We start from the raw sequence: 14,959 nt of genomic DNA, 5'->3' as shown, positions 1-14,959 counted from the left end.
TTACGTCGGGTGATGCTATCGTTATTGACATCCCAAAACATGGAATATATCTAAGCCATTCGAAAAATATTGAGGTCCTAAAAGTTTTTAAGGATCTAAAAACAAACAGGAGAGCATCAACTGGAATTTTTTGGAATGTTTCAGACTTCCGAAAATACTAAGGACAAAAAAATTAGAAAAATCTGTCTAAAATATATTGGTTGCTGTAAATTCAATATTTTTTTTATAATTTTAAGAAACAATCATAGAGTAACATGCATTATTTATATTGAAACAAAAGAACGAGCTATCACTGCAGTTTTTTTACAAGTGCATATACATTGAAAAGGTTTTCCACGAAAGTTTGTTAATAATTACGACAGTTATGATATGAACGACCTTTCTTTCAAGTACAAGTTCAGAGCGACCCAATTTCTGCAGATAACTGATCTTTTACACTAATTAACATATTTGTTGGATGAGTGCAATATTTGGTGCATTACAGTGCATTATCAAGGTCAGCTATGCATTTATGTCAAGTGATAACGAAAATGCAATTATTATAACAGAATTGTCCCGTGCCTGTAAGATAAATATTGAAATTTTTAGTTGACTTATCATATTCATTAAAAGTGGGACAAACTATTTGGTAAGATTCAATTTGTAATGTGTCAATGAAATTTGACATCTAAGGTTAAAAATAAAAATGACGAGTGATTTTATTTTGTATGTATTTGATGTAAGGTTATGATTTTTCTGTTCTTAAGATTATTGTTGAAATTGTCGAAGAAAGAAATTTTATATTTAAATATTTTCTTTGCTTATGTGCATTTCATTGTATTGATTAAGATTTTGGCGATGGCTTCGGGTATTATTGTATCGATGAAGAAGACTATGGAAGTCTGAGCATTTACAGGGCTTATGACCGTCTTCAGCCCAAGCCTTAACCAAAGTGATGAAAGTAACCTCTTTACACGCGTGTAACATTCACCAATTTTCTTTGATCGATATATCTAGAAGATTGAAGAATTTGAGTAGTGTGGTCAATCATGGGTAGAATTGGTGAATGTTACACGTGTGTAAAGTGATCACTTAACCAAGCCTGAGAAGGTCGTAAGCCCTGTAAATGCCTAGACTTCCATATTCTGCTTCATCTATGTTGTGATGTTAAGAAAAAATGTAAAAAAATACTCCTCATTCGAGGTAATCCAGATTTGCGAACAATTATTTGGACACACTCAAAATGAATATAGATTTATTTACAATTTCCTTGTACATCTAACTCATTTTAGACAATAATTCTCTTTGATACTTTTTATTGTATTAACTTTAGACTTCAATATCCTCTTCATCTTTGTTGAGATGTCAAAAACAAGTGAAATAATGCAATGTGGCACAGCCTAATCAGAGTTCGTAGTTTTGTTCATGGAAATCATTATCACGAGTACAACCTTAATCGAACGGCACTTCAGTGTCATTATGCAAATGGTTACCAATTTTATGAAGAATCACTTCCTAGGATTGAATGTACATATGTATACACGTACTTGTGTAATAATACGCTCGATTTCATTGTTCAATAGGTGCGCAAAGAATGCATTTTCCTTGTCCGCCCGCACGATGGGTGTTTGCGACTCAATGGCAGTACGTTTACAATCAAATTATCTCTTGCATTATTTTCTGACATCTCACCATAGATGAAGAAGAATATGGAAGTTTGGAAGTCTAAATGCATGGTTTACGACCGTAATAGGCTTGTTTCAGTAATCACACATCTTTACACACGTGTAACATTTACCAGTTCTACCCATGATTGACAGCCACACTACTTAAATTCTTGAAACGTCGAGATATATTGATGAAACTCGTAACACAGTGTGCGCGAGATCACAATAGCCATCTATGATGCGATTACGAAAGCTTTTATTAAGCAGAGACTCTTTCCATTTGTTGATGTGGTCGGAATCCTGGATTATATTCACATACTTGAGAAACGCCTGAAAACATGATTGAAAATGAAACCAAAATAACACAGAGGGCTATCTTTATATTTAGAACGATTAACAAAATGTCAGGGTAAAGGTCAAAGTTAAATTAGGGAGGAGAAATAAAGAAAGGCTGCCCATTCGGTAATTTTATAAATTGTGGCTTACTACAAAATGAATGACTTGTTTAGCAATTTGTATAAACTTATTATCTGCGTGTACATTGAGGTAGGCACTCATAATACTTCTTTCTCCTGAATTTTATTTTTTTCTCCTTTTAACATTTTATCATTTTTTTCACAACATTTTGAGTGTGTTCAAATACTTGATGACAAATCTAGATTATCTCCAATTACGAGTTTTTTTTTACATTGTTTTTTGACATTTCAACTTAGACGAAGAAGTCTTTTTAGTCTATTATCATAATTATTTTGTAATCATTATTATTAGTGCACGATATAGTAAAACAATAAGAGAGCTGAAAGATCTCTTTAAATAGATTTGTAGACGACATGACCTAAATGGTCAACAATGAGGATGAAGTACTTCAAAGGGCACTTAATAACGAATAATTACGTTTTTCTTTTTTAAGAAATAAACCGATAAACTTCTACCTTTAGAGGCTTTTCTGCTGGTAGGATTGCAAGGATAGGAAATGTAATATTTGATGAAATAGAAGAATGTCGATCAATTGAAGAGTGTGCGTTTTTTATTTTTTATGTATTGGAAATCCAACAGAATATTTACAAAAATATTCATTCAATAAAATTAAAAAAAAATTTCGTTTACACGTTTTCACTTAAGTAATCTAAAAATGAAAAATAAATTGTCATATGCATAAAAGTATAACTATATAATAAACTTACACTAAATGTTTTTATCAAATAATAGAAAATTTATTTCTCAAATATTTCTCTTAAACGTATTAAAAGAAACATTATTGATTTCTATTTCATTAAGCATTACATTGCACATATAGCAGGCTCAATTTAAAAATGAATTTTGGTAAAACTTGGTGTGCATTTTAGGGATTTCAAATAAACATAACAAATAAAAGTGTAATATTATTAAATTGCATTTATGAGTAATGAATAAATAAATAATGCAAACAGTTTCTTATCTTGAGGTTTAATAATCAGTTTATGTGTTTTTGATACCTATATTATGCACTTGCATTAAGTTAATACATAAGTTCAATTTGAACAGTGACGGAATACTAATGTGAATGGTGTATAAATTAGCGGTGTTGTACTATTGCGTACATAATATTACTAGTATGATGTGACTGTATTCAGTTGCGATCTTCAGAATATCGCGGAAGGTCGTCCATTGAACTCAAAGTAAGGAAACGAGCTGACTAAAACTTTTTTTAGATGAGAATTTCATTATTTACCTTGCTTATTATGTTCAAGGTTTTTAGATCATTACGTGGATTTTAGTTTCTTCTAACTTAAAAAAAATGTTTTATTTTGGAACAACAGGGATAATCTAGTGTGAGCCACTCAGGAACTCCTCAGCATTTGCTCATTTCTGGGAGAAAATCACGTAAAACTCCTCAAGAGAAGCTGGACTGTTGACTGTTGTCAGCAGATTTTCCGTTCCGCTGGAAGAGGGTTGGGGATTTTGTGTCCTAGCTTAGTTTATGGTACCTAAATATCATTCACCATTTTTATCCTTCAATATTTTTATCATGTATGACACCACCTCTTGTGACAGTTCCTTATGAACTATCACGGATCAGATATCGGATAGGTCCTCACCCAGACTCCTTCAACGCGCCTCCAGCTGTTGTCTTTAAAAATCTTCTTAGACGTTTATTCTCGAAACTTAGTTTACTATTTCGGGACCAGTGTGTAGAACCAAAATAGTAAACAAAGCTTCGGAAATTTGCTGATTATTAACCTAGAGAAGAGAGAGAAAGCCCTTATCCGCACCCCAATGGTGCATAGGGCACTGCGTCATATAAACGCAGTGTTATCTTGATCGTTTACACATGAAGGAAAGGTGATCAGCCCTCCGCTTTAGGTACCTGTCTAGGGTATTGAATAAATATAACAGTGAAAAAAACACTTTTATTTACTTGCCCCTCCCTGGGAATCGAACCCGGGACCTCCAGAACGGTAGCCGAGCGTACTGACCATTACACTACGGAGGCGGACAAACCATTAAACCAAAACCGGAGATTATTAACCTATAGTAACATTATCTATTCCAGTGAAAAAGTTGCAGTAGGAAATAATAATAGACGAAGATTAAATTTGGATAATTTATATAGCGCCATTTTCGTAAAATACTACCTCAAGGGCGCTTAAAAAAGGGCGGGAAAAGAACCGTTCTCACTTTTTATAAAGACTCTCTGTGGATAGGTACCACTTGCTTTATCCAAAATGTCATTGTCAAATGTAACAGTATTCTTTTATTCAATCAATAGATCTCTGAAGGATTTCCGAGTAAACCAATAAACCAATAATTAAAACAATTTCTGAAGCCATTTCTCTGAATTGAAAATTCAAAACATGTAGTTACCTTGATACACTAATCGACTGAACTTCATTAATCAAGATCTCTCAACATCAGTCAGTTTTCTTGGTATTATGATTTGTTCTTGAAAACAGTTCCTGGTTTTCAGTTACTTGAGTTCAGTAACCGCTGTTCTACAAGATTCTTGTAACTTCAATAGCACTGGGTTACTAGTATTTGGTATCTCTGGGTCACTAGTAACTGGTTACATTGGGTCACTGATAACTGGTAACTCTGAGTCAGTAATAACATGTAACTCTAGGTTCTAGCAACTGGTTACTCTAGGTTACTAGTAACTGGTTACTCTGGGTCACTAGTGACTGGCAGCTCTAGGTTACTAGTAATAGATACATAGCTCTGAGTCAGTAACTTCTTTTTCAGGTGCCCTAGCACTAAATTTTATCGATACAGATCTAACTTGATCATTAATTTTATGAACGTAAGATAAACAGCGGTCTTGTACTTCAGGTACAATAATTAAACTAACTAACTAACTAACCATCACGCCGCTTCCCCGCAGGGGTAGGCAGAGCGAATCGAACGCCACACCACTCTGTCTTTGCAAACATTCTTTGCCTCTTCTACACTCATGCATCTCCTCATACATACCCGACGATTATTACGACTTCTGACCCGGCCGCTTTCAAGTTTTTGATATACCTGATTGTGCCAAATTTTCGTCGGTCGTCCTCTGCTTCTTTTTCCAACTACATTCGCCTCATAAATTTTTTAACCGTTCTTTCTTCACTCATACGTTCCACATGTCCAAACCATCTCAACACACCTTTCTTAATTTTATCGATAATGCTTATCTCAGCCTTACATTCTTTCCTTATTTCATCATTCGAACATCTATCAAACATCGTTTTGCCACACTTTCGTCTGAGGGATCGCATTTCGACTGCATTCAGTCTGCTTTCATTCTTCTTTTGCCAACTCCATGTGTACTGCTAGTTTAGCTTCCGCTGATAGATTTTTATTTCATAAAACTGATTTTGGTGCACCATTCACTCTGTTCCCAGCATTCACTCTCCTTTCTATGTCTTTATTAATCTTTCAAAATAATATAAAAAAATTAATGTGTAAATATACTAAATATAATACAATGTGGTTGACCCCTTCTATTTTGGTGGTGCCAATAGTGCCAAAATCTGATAACATTTCACCAGATCGATGACCCATCACAGACGCAGACGGCAGCAACCTCAGCCGAGTATTGACTCATGAATGCGATTACCATATTACCAATGTCGCTTGCCAGTTCAAGCCACGAGCCATGTGCGAAACCAATCCTATGGGGGAGTGTAATATGTAGTTTTGTGTGCACATCTGACCGTATCTCTCACGGCCAGCCATCGAACCTGGACTTTTTATTACTATCTCGCATTGCGGAAATGATAATCATCGTTTAGAAATATTACTCTTGTGCAGCATAGGTGATAATACAAATATCATTAGTAATTTTTCCCGGGGTCATGTGCCGTGTTGATGAACCTCCTTCAAACTTATTTGCATTACAGACGCGAGACACAAAGCCAGAAAAATAATAACGGTTCGTTTGGAGAAAGCGATTTATATTATAATAAATAATGAAGTGATCAGAAGGACGAAAGCAGACTGCATGCAGTCGAAGTGCGATCCCTCAGACGAATGTGCGGCAAACGATGTATGATAGATATTCGAATGGTGAAATAAGGAAAGAATGCAAAGGCTGAGATAAGTACTATTGATAAAATAAAGAAAGGTGTGTTAAGATGGTTTGGACATGTGGAACGTATGAGTGGGGAAAGAACGGTAAAACGAATTTTTGATTCGAATGTAGTTGGAAAAAGAAGCACAGGAAGACCGAGGAAAACTTGCAGCTTTGACTTCTTGAAGAATCAAATATAATTATTTATTCGTAAAAATATACATAAGTACATGGAAAATTATTAAATAATTTAAACCGGTTTTCATTGATCACAAAGTAAATAAATAACGAATTCGTGTTTGATAGAGATATAAAATTTAAAATGAACGTTTTACTTAGTAAATACCACCATTTAGCATCACAATGATGCTAAATGCATCGAAACACGTGTCATAGTAAATTTTAAAAAATAGTGGTAATTACTGAGTAAAACATTCATTTAAAATAGTTAGATTTTACCACAAAGTGACTGCCGAATCAATTAATGAAAATATAAAATTTAATTAAAGAGGTTAGTAGTAACGAAAGACATTGTGTTATTCTATTCGGCCACATCATTTGATTACATACTCGTTGAAAGATATTTTATTAATCGTAAAATGTGTTCGCGGTACGAAAAATCTCATTGAGCACAGATTGTCCCAATTATAACCGAATGTGATAAATACACATAATGAATAAAATAAAAGATTTTGTTTTAATTGTTCATTTATTTTTTAATTCATATTTTATATTTACAAATGCAATATCTGGTTACTACTAAGTACAATTCAACAAATAATATTCAATAAAAATAAAACAAAGATAAAATAAATACTCTTCGCGATAACTTTCTATGGAAAAGTGTGAAATATCTGTGGATAGAATCTGTTACTTTTCAAATTTAAATAAAATAAAAAAATAAAGTAAGGTTTTGTTTATTTTCCATGTTTAATTTAATTTAATTTAAAATTAAAAAAATTTATGTTTAAAAACTTGTTACGAATCTTGTGTTTGCAATAAATTTGCAAATTATATCAGTTGACCAAAATCTACGTATTTTATTAAAATATATAAATATTTATAATTCTAGTACATAATTCCATGGAATTGATATCTTATTCTATGTTTTGTTTGGATATTAATATATTAAACGTTCTTATCAGACATAAATATTTTTTTTATAAGTTACTAAAATAATTTTAATTTTATTTTTTAAATTGTGTTTTTTGTGTTTTACTTCGATTATAATCAGCGATTTTAATGAATTACCAGAGAGAAAACGTACTGAAAATCACAAACGTGAATTTTTAACATTTTGTAGAGCCTATTATTCATATAATTTATTTACAGTTATTTCTTTTAGTATGGACAGTAAGCAAATCATAGGAGAGAGTATTCCCGCCACTTTTCTTCACAGTAACTTGAACAACGTATCTCTTCCCGGGCTTCAAACCGGATATCCTCTGCATCATCAATTGTTTCCTGAAACGAAATTCAATAAAAATGGTTTGGAACTCGACTAAACAATAAAAAGTGGTTAGTTAGTTCGCTCTTTCATTCATAGATGGTAATATTGTTTGGGATTTTTTAAATTCACCAGTCAACAAGCATATTTTAAGCTTTAAGCCTTCTTTTTATAGCGACTAAAGAATCTTAAAACCAATTGTTGATCCAACATTAACGGTTTTATTTATACATTTGGTGTTTAATTTGCAGTTTTCCATTTAAATTTATATATTAAGGGTTAAAATCAAACACTAATTTATTAGTCTCCTAAATTTTAATTTATTGTAAAAAAAACACATAAAAATTTAAATTGTGTTAATTGTTTTAGCCTTGTATTTTAATTGGCATTTCCAAACAAATGTCGTTCGTTTAAAAATGCGAAAAAACAAGGCGAAACAATTGTCACCAATTTTATTTTCTTGTGTTTTTTTTACATTACGTTGAGTTATATTTCATTACACACGGCTAGTTTCGAAAGCTACAGATGCTTTCGTCAACAGTTGAATAGTAAAACTAACGATACATTTTTTTATTCAGGTGTGTATAGAGGTTGGTAGGATAATAAAAGAGGAGGAGTTAAGGAACGGGAACTTTTTGAATAAGGAAACATATATAGTAATGGTGACGTATTTTGAAAAAGCATATTGTTAATTACGTTTGATCATGTGTAATGAAATAAAACTCAGTAAGTCGACCAATACGTGTATTCCTTTTTTTCTAATTATTATACTCAATTAATGATGTAATGTTTTTTTCTTTTGTATTATTTTCATACGTTTTTGATTTCAAGTAAAAGCTATAAAAGGCATTTAATTTATTTTTAAGAATTTTTATATATTTTTTTGATAACTGTTTGAAATATTAAGATCGCAAAAATTATAAGTTCTGTTAAAATTATTTGGTGTTACATTTTGTAATAAAAAAATCATAATACAAATGTTTAATTTATGAAAATCATTAATATGTCATTCCACAAAGTTGATGCCGAATCAAAAATTTATACGTCTTATAGTCCGTAAAATACGGTTTTTGTCTGATATACGGTATTTGTATAAAAAACGTACCTGTCGCTGGGAGTGATCCAGTCTCTGCAGTGGATGAGGTGATAATCGGCGCTCTTCCTCAGCCGGGTCTCCAGGGCGCATTGGTCCGGCGCTCGGGTCTCTGCTTCTCTCCTGCGGGACTCTCTGGCCACCACGCAGTACCTGGGGACATAAGAAGCAATAATAACATATCCCGAGTTACGTCTGTAATGCGCTCCGCAGACCCTTACGTAACTAGAAATTTCCTAAAGTCGAATTTGTACTTTGAATTTACTCACCGTGTTTCCAATTCCTACCTTCTTGTGCTTTTTTTATCTTTATTTAAAGGGCTACTTTTATCCTGGATAATCAATAACTCAAAGGTAACCGCATAGACAATTGAAATGTAATTAGTAGAAATAAGCTTTACCCAGATTTTCATTAGTAATTTTCGTGATCGTGTTACGTTTCTTGGAGTTTTACCGTAAAATAGTGTACAAGTCTATTCTTCAAACCCTTATTCGCACCCGATGGTGCATAGGGCACTGGATCGTATTGAAGCAGTGTTATCTCCTGCGCTTCAGGGACGTAATATTAAATAAATAATCGAGTGTAAAATTACTAACATTCATTTTTATATTTCCCCTAGAAATCGAACCCGGGATCTACAGCATGGTAATAAACATGTATGGCAAGTGAAAAGTAATGAAAGGAACCTTATTGCAGTCGGGTCAGGCGATGGAAGCCAACCAACTGTGACAGAATCACAAGTCCTGAGGGAATCGAATTCTCTGACTTCAGTTTGGGTTGGTAGTTCTGGAAGAGGCAGTTTTTTCTTTGTAGTAGCCAGCACCTTAAAATGTACAATGTTTATGTAGTAATAGGTTTTATTTAGTTTGACTATGGGGCATTGACCTTTCGTCCAAAAACATGGTCGGGAATTAACATTTAACTGGTCCCACTTTCTTTGTTCATCTGAAATTTGCTTACTTTATTTTACGTGAAGTTTATTTGGGATCGAGCTACAATGCGTATTGGAAAAAGTTAAAAATGATATTTCTCTGGATATATAAATCTCTCATACTTTAAACAAAAGGAAATAAATTTGTTGACAATCTCAACAGAGACGAGAGATAATATGGAATTGTGGATATTTGCAAAAAAATAATAATAGCAAGGAACAGTATAAAAGTGAAGATACATGCATTCATTTTGAACTAATAGAAAAGACACTTATGATTTTTAATAACTAATTTTTAATTTTATGATATTTAATTTAATGGTAATAAATAAATAAAGGAGAAAGCGAGATAATTAGATACTTCCGCTTTCGTTTGATCTGATTGCCAGCCTCTCACTTATCGGATGGCCAGCGTCAGTCGGCGCTTGAGGGCGCGCTGGAGAGGACGCGGAATTTGTGACTCTGAGTTGCGAGTCGTGTATGACGATTTCCACACAAATATGAACTGAGGTATTTTTGTGATTTTTGGATAATTTTTGTTACCTGTACGGCGTCCGTCCTCCGCAGCTCCTCGCGGTTAGCCGCCAGCACCGTGATGAGGTAGCGCTGGCCGCGCCGCACGTTGGGCACCTTGAGGCGCGCGTACGAGTGCACGCGGCTCCGGAGCTCGGCGCGCCCGCCGGCCGACACGAGCACGTCCACGGCGCCGCCGCACGGCATCACCGACACCACCAGAGTGCCCGAAGCCTGCTTGCCGGCCTGCAATCATCGCAATATGTCTACTAGTAACTAAATCTGCGAGATCTAGTGTGAAAATATAAGAGCCGGTACTAAAACATGTGTAGTAGTAGGGAAATTTTCGAGGTAGTATGAAAATAATACATATCTCACATATTTATACTGTATAAATCTCAGACCGTAAAAATGTCATTTTAATGACCTGATGATGGAAAGATTATTCCGAAACCGGTAGTCAAGCATAAGTGTTTATTTAAGAGGTATTACACAAAGTGAACGATGAATGAATATTACCATGCCACAAAGATAACAATGTTTTTAATGTACAAAATAGAGTTTATTTTTATTGCACCAATCTGAAAGTCTTCCCTGATTTTTTCTAGTATCAACAGTCATTTATGTGACAAATTGTGTTGAAAATCTACTGTTATTGATAGTGCTGGTTACTGTAAGTGATGATTTTTATCAATATATTCTTTATTATAATTGTACATATTTTTGTTAATATTGTTAAAGGCATTAGCCGTAAATAAAACTAAAAACTAAAAATAAAATAAATGTATTATTATGAATTTGTCTGAACAAGAACATTTCGCTCACTCCTTTCAACAACGTCACATATGAAAAATCGAAAATTTTCAGTTGTGCATGTTTTCGAAATGCCCAGAAAATGTACTATATCAAAGCAAAAGCGGCATGTTTTTTAATTAATATTTACCCGCTGCAGGGCAGAAAGTGTTGTTTTTGCATTTTGAAGAAAAAGTATTGTTTGATTATTTTTTTAAATAAACTAAATATTTGTCAAATGCAGGAAAAAACATTCAGGTTTTACCTAAAAAGATCTGTTGCACTGCAAAAACTTCAATAAGTGTCTTAAAATTTATTTTTAATACACTTCATTATATGTTTAAACTTTAAAAACGATCTCCTGAAAAATCAAGTTTTTTGATTTATGACGATGTTGAAAGGAGTGAGCGATGTGATGTATACCTTGAATCTGAAGACCGCTTTTCCGTCAAGTTTCTTCAGGTTGACACTTTCAGGCTTTCCATCCTTAAGCTTTGATTGCTTCACCCTTTGATCATACTGAAGCACAGCAGAGCCGTAAGGGAACGTTAAATTCGTATGCTTGTTGACTGCGAACAGGTTGAAGTAATACACCTAGGAATCACAGGAAAAATCCAAATAAACACATTTGTTAAGCGGGAAAAATTGTTGAATTTTGTTGTTGCGGTTAAAAAAAAAAAGTAATGTACAATAACATTAAGGTTGCCGTATAACGGGGCTACTTGAACTTTGGTGTGTTACTTGAGCCCAGTACAAAAAAAAAATGAAATCTGTATTTGGTCTACAATAATGAACTTATCGTGACAATAAGTGTCACCTGTCAGAGAAACAATGAATTGATACGTAAACCAAATACAGATCTATTTTTTTTGTACTGGGCACAAGTAACGCATTAAAGTTCAAGTAGCTCCGTTCTACGGTACTTCTAAAAATTTGTCATGTATCCTTGATCGTTTTAATGAATTATTGACAAAAATCTACAATCACAGGAATGCATATTTCCAGCGTGGAAAAAAAGTGCACAACATACAATAAACCCCCTACAACGTTGAGATAAGTCTTGCGTTATCGGAGATAACGTTATGAGTGGTATATGTTTAAAAATTGTATTAAAATTTAATAACTTATGACTTATTTTAGTGATTTTCGCTGGTTTAAAAGTTAAAATACAATTTATACCCCCTATAATGTTCCCTCCGGTAACGCGGTACCTCCATCAACGTTATAAGGGGGTTTACTGCAGTGCACAAAAAACTGGGCGTTTTTAAAAATTAATTTTAAGTACAAGAATATATATATATGTATATATATATATATATATATATATATATATATATATATATATATATATATATATATATATATATATATATATATATATATATATATATATATATTTTAATATATTTATATGTATTTATATATATATATATATATATATATATATATATATATATATATATATATATATATATGTATTTATATATTTAACCCTTATTCGCACCCAATGGTGCATAGGGCATTGCAACGCAAATGTAATTAATATGATGTAATCCTGATCATTAAATACACTAGGAAAGGCGATCAGATTTCCTCTCTGTCCAGGGTCATATTAAATAAATATTAGACTGAAAAATCTCTATGATTTATTTTGACCCCTTTGAGAATCGAGCCCGGGATCTCCAGCATGGTAGCCTAGTGTGCTAACCATCGCACTATGGAGACAATGTATGTGTTAAAAAAAGTAACATGTAAAAAGATCTGCGTTCCCACACTTTGTTTTTAAAGAAGAAAAGTCTGATCTTTATCGGAAAATAGCCGACTTCATGACAACGCCAACGTAAAGATTCCTCATGACATGCCGACTCTGTTGATTGATCACGCTCAGTCATATTGGAATGGTGTTGGCGCATAGTTGTATGATGTCGTCAACAAAAACTAACCTTTCCATGTTCCAGGTTCTCCACAGTGTGGTGTGTCCTGGGTCCCACGCACGATATCAAGATGTCTCCGGTACTTCCTGATTCCCCACCGCTACCTGGACATGGAACATTCCAAAAAAAAAACAAATCAAAACTACAGGGAAGAAGAGAGATGTGTTTTGCATGCAAATTGGGTAATTCAAACTATTTTATTTTGACATCTCAACGTATGTAGATGAAGAATAAAGAATATGGAACTCTGGGCATTGACAAGTTTACAACCATCATAGGCTGGTTTAAGTGATCAATTTACATACATGTCAAATTTTGTCCGCCTCCGTAGTGTAATGGTCAGCACGCTCGGCTACCATTCTGGAGGTCAAGGGTTCGATTCCCAAGGGGGGTAAAAATAAATATAAGTGATTTTTTCACTGTAATATTTATTCAATATTACCATGGACTGGTACCTGAATCTGAGGGCTGATCACCTTTCCTTCATGTGTAAACGATCAAGATAACACTGCGTTAATATGACACAGTGCCCTATGCACCACTGGGGTGCGGATAAGGGTTTTATTTATTATTATTATATTACACAAAAATAAATAAAAAATCAAATGGATAAAACCAATAAAAAAAAACCTATGTAAAAAGAACTCCACCAAGAAGACACATGTGTGTGGCTTGGTGGGTCTCTGCAAAAAATATTTCAAATATGTTTATAATTGTTCTTTTAAATAATTTATGTTAATAAAAATAAACAAAATTTACAAAAATCAAAAGAAGAACACTTACCCATCCTGCTGACGTTTCCCCCGTGGGCGCCCCTGGAGCGAGGGGCCCGCAGCCTCCCGCCGGGCGGAGCGGGGCCCCTGTCCCCGCGAGCCCCGCACAAGGATGTGTAGTTGTGGCGGGTGCTCACCACCAGGCAGTACTCAGTCACGTGGGGATCTATGGGACTGTTCATAGAAACAGGATAAATATTATTTTTTCATTAAGGGCATACTCGCAATCGCAGAATTTACTCAGCGTTCGGCTACGTTAGGAGCCGCACGTCATTTCACGTCCGATTTTTGTTAGAATATATTGAATTTTCGTTTTGTTTTTTAGAATATACATTGAAAAATATTTTTACTATTTTTTAACTCTTTACCTTTCAATAACTCTTTTCTTATCAAAACCATATATTTATTTCGAAGAAAAAATTGAAAAAATGAAACAAATAACTTCAAATGTTATTTTACTTATTGTTTCGGCATTCATTTTGTTGTAAATTTTTTTTTTTTTACCGCTTGATTTTATTTTATTATGACGACTATTTTCGGAAGCTATGCTTCCATCTTTAGGTCTAAACAAAAACATTTATATTAACATAAACATAACATAAACATAACTCAAGTGGTAAAAAAAACAATTGTTTTCATTTACAATTACTTCAAATATTACATGGGTTTAAAAAAAGTTATGTTGCTACATTTGTACGTTAAATAACCGTACATACATATGTAGGGCCTTAATTGATTTGGCAGTCACTTTGTGGTAATATCCATAATATTTAAAGTTTATTTGATAAATCACACTATTTCTAAAAATCTATTGTGACACGTGTTTTAATGTCTATGTACCCACTGAAGTCCTAAAAAACATGTAAAATAATTTGAATCCCTTCTAGATTGACAATATTTTGGCAGAATACAAGGAGTACATAATGAAAAATTTGAGAAACTTTATCAAAATCTTTTAATTTTGAACTACCTTTAAAAATTCGTTATATCATTGAGGTGAATTATTATATCCACTCAGTATTGGATCAGAAAATAAAAAAAATGTCATCGTTCCCATAAGGTGAGCTGTAGTTAAGTGAATAATCAAAAGGAAGGGGAATATTCATATTAAAAAAAAAATCAGTCCTTTTGGATTTGCCATAACATTCAGGCACGTACAATTTGTTATGGAGCGAATTATCCCAAAAAGAGGCAAAAATGTATGAATTTTTATGACCATTTTGAATAAAATATTTGACGGACGTGTTATTTCAACATTTAGCGACAATTGACCACCCATATTGCCCGATTTGACTCCGTCAG

The 14,959-nt window shown here is 33.4% G+C and overlaps 1 protein-coding gene across 1 annotated transcript in view; it reads right to left on the bottom strand.

Annotated features, from left to right (window-relative positions):
- Positions 1 to 6,893: 6,893 nt before the first annotated feature.
- Positions 6,894 to 14,959, bottom strand: part of LOC148300831 (protein NDNF-like) — a 45,902-nt gene continuing 37,836 nt past the window's right edge. Inside the window, exons 6-12 of the mRNA XM_088274217.1 lie at positions 13,668 to 13,831; positions 12,894 to 12,988; positions 11,374 to 11,544; positions 10,189 to 10,404; positions 9,401 to 9,537; positions 8,727 to 8,867; positions 6,894 to 7,638 (exon numbers count right to left, since the gene is read on the bottom strand). Of these exons, the coding sequence (XP_088130343.1) occupies positions 7,497 to 7,638; positions 8,727 to 8,867; positions 9,401 to 9,537; positions 10,189 to 10,404; positions 11,374 to 11,544; positions 12,894 to 12,988; positions 13,668 to 13,831 (1,066 nt within the window). The 3' untranslated portion in view covers positions 6,894 to 7,496. The remainder of the gene's footprint in view (positions 7,639 to 8,726; positions 8,868 to 9,400; positions 9,538 to 10,188; positions 10,405 to 11,373; positions 11,545 to 12,893; positions 12,989 to 13,667; positions 13,832 to 14,959) is intronic.

This window comes from Brachycentrus maculatus, unplaced genomic scaffold (genome assembly GCF_059751285.1).
Source record: "Brachycentrus maculatus isolate JH-2025_06_01 unplaced genomic scaffold, ASM5975128v1 h1tg000649l, whole genome shotgun sequence".
NCBI classification, from domain to species: Eukaryota; Metazoa; Arthropoda; class Insecta; order Trichoptera; family Brachycentridae; genus Brachycentrus; species Brachycentrus maculatus.
The sequence above is the reverse complement of the archived record's forward strand: the minus strand, read 5'-3'. Positions and strand labels throughout refer to the sequence as shown.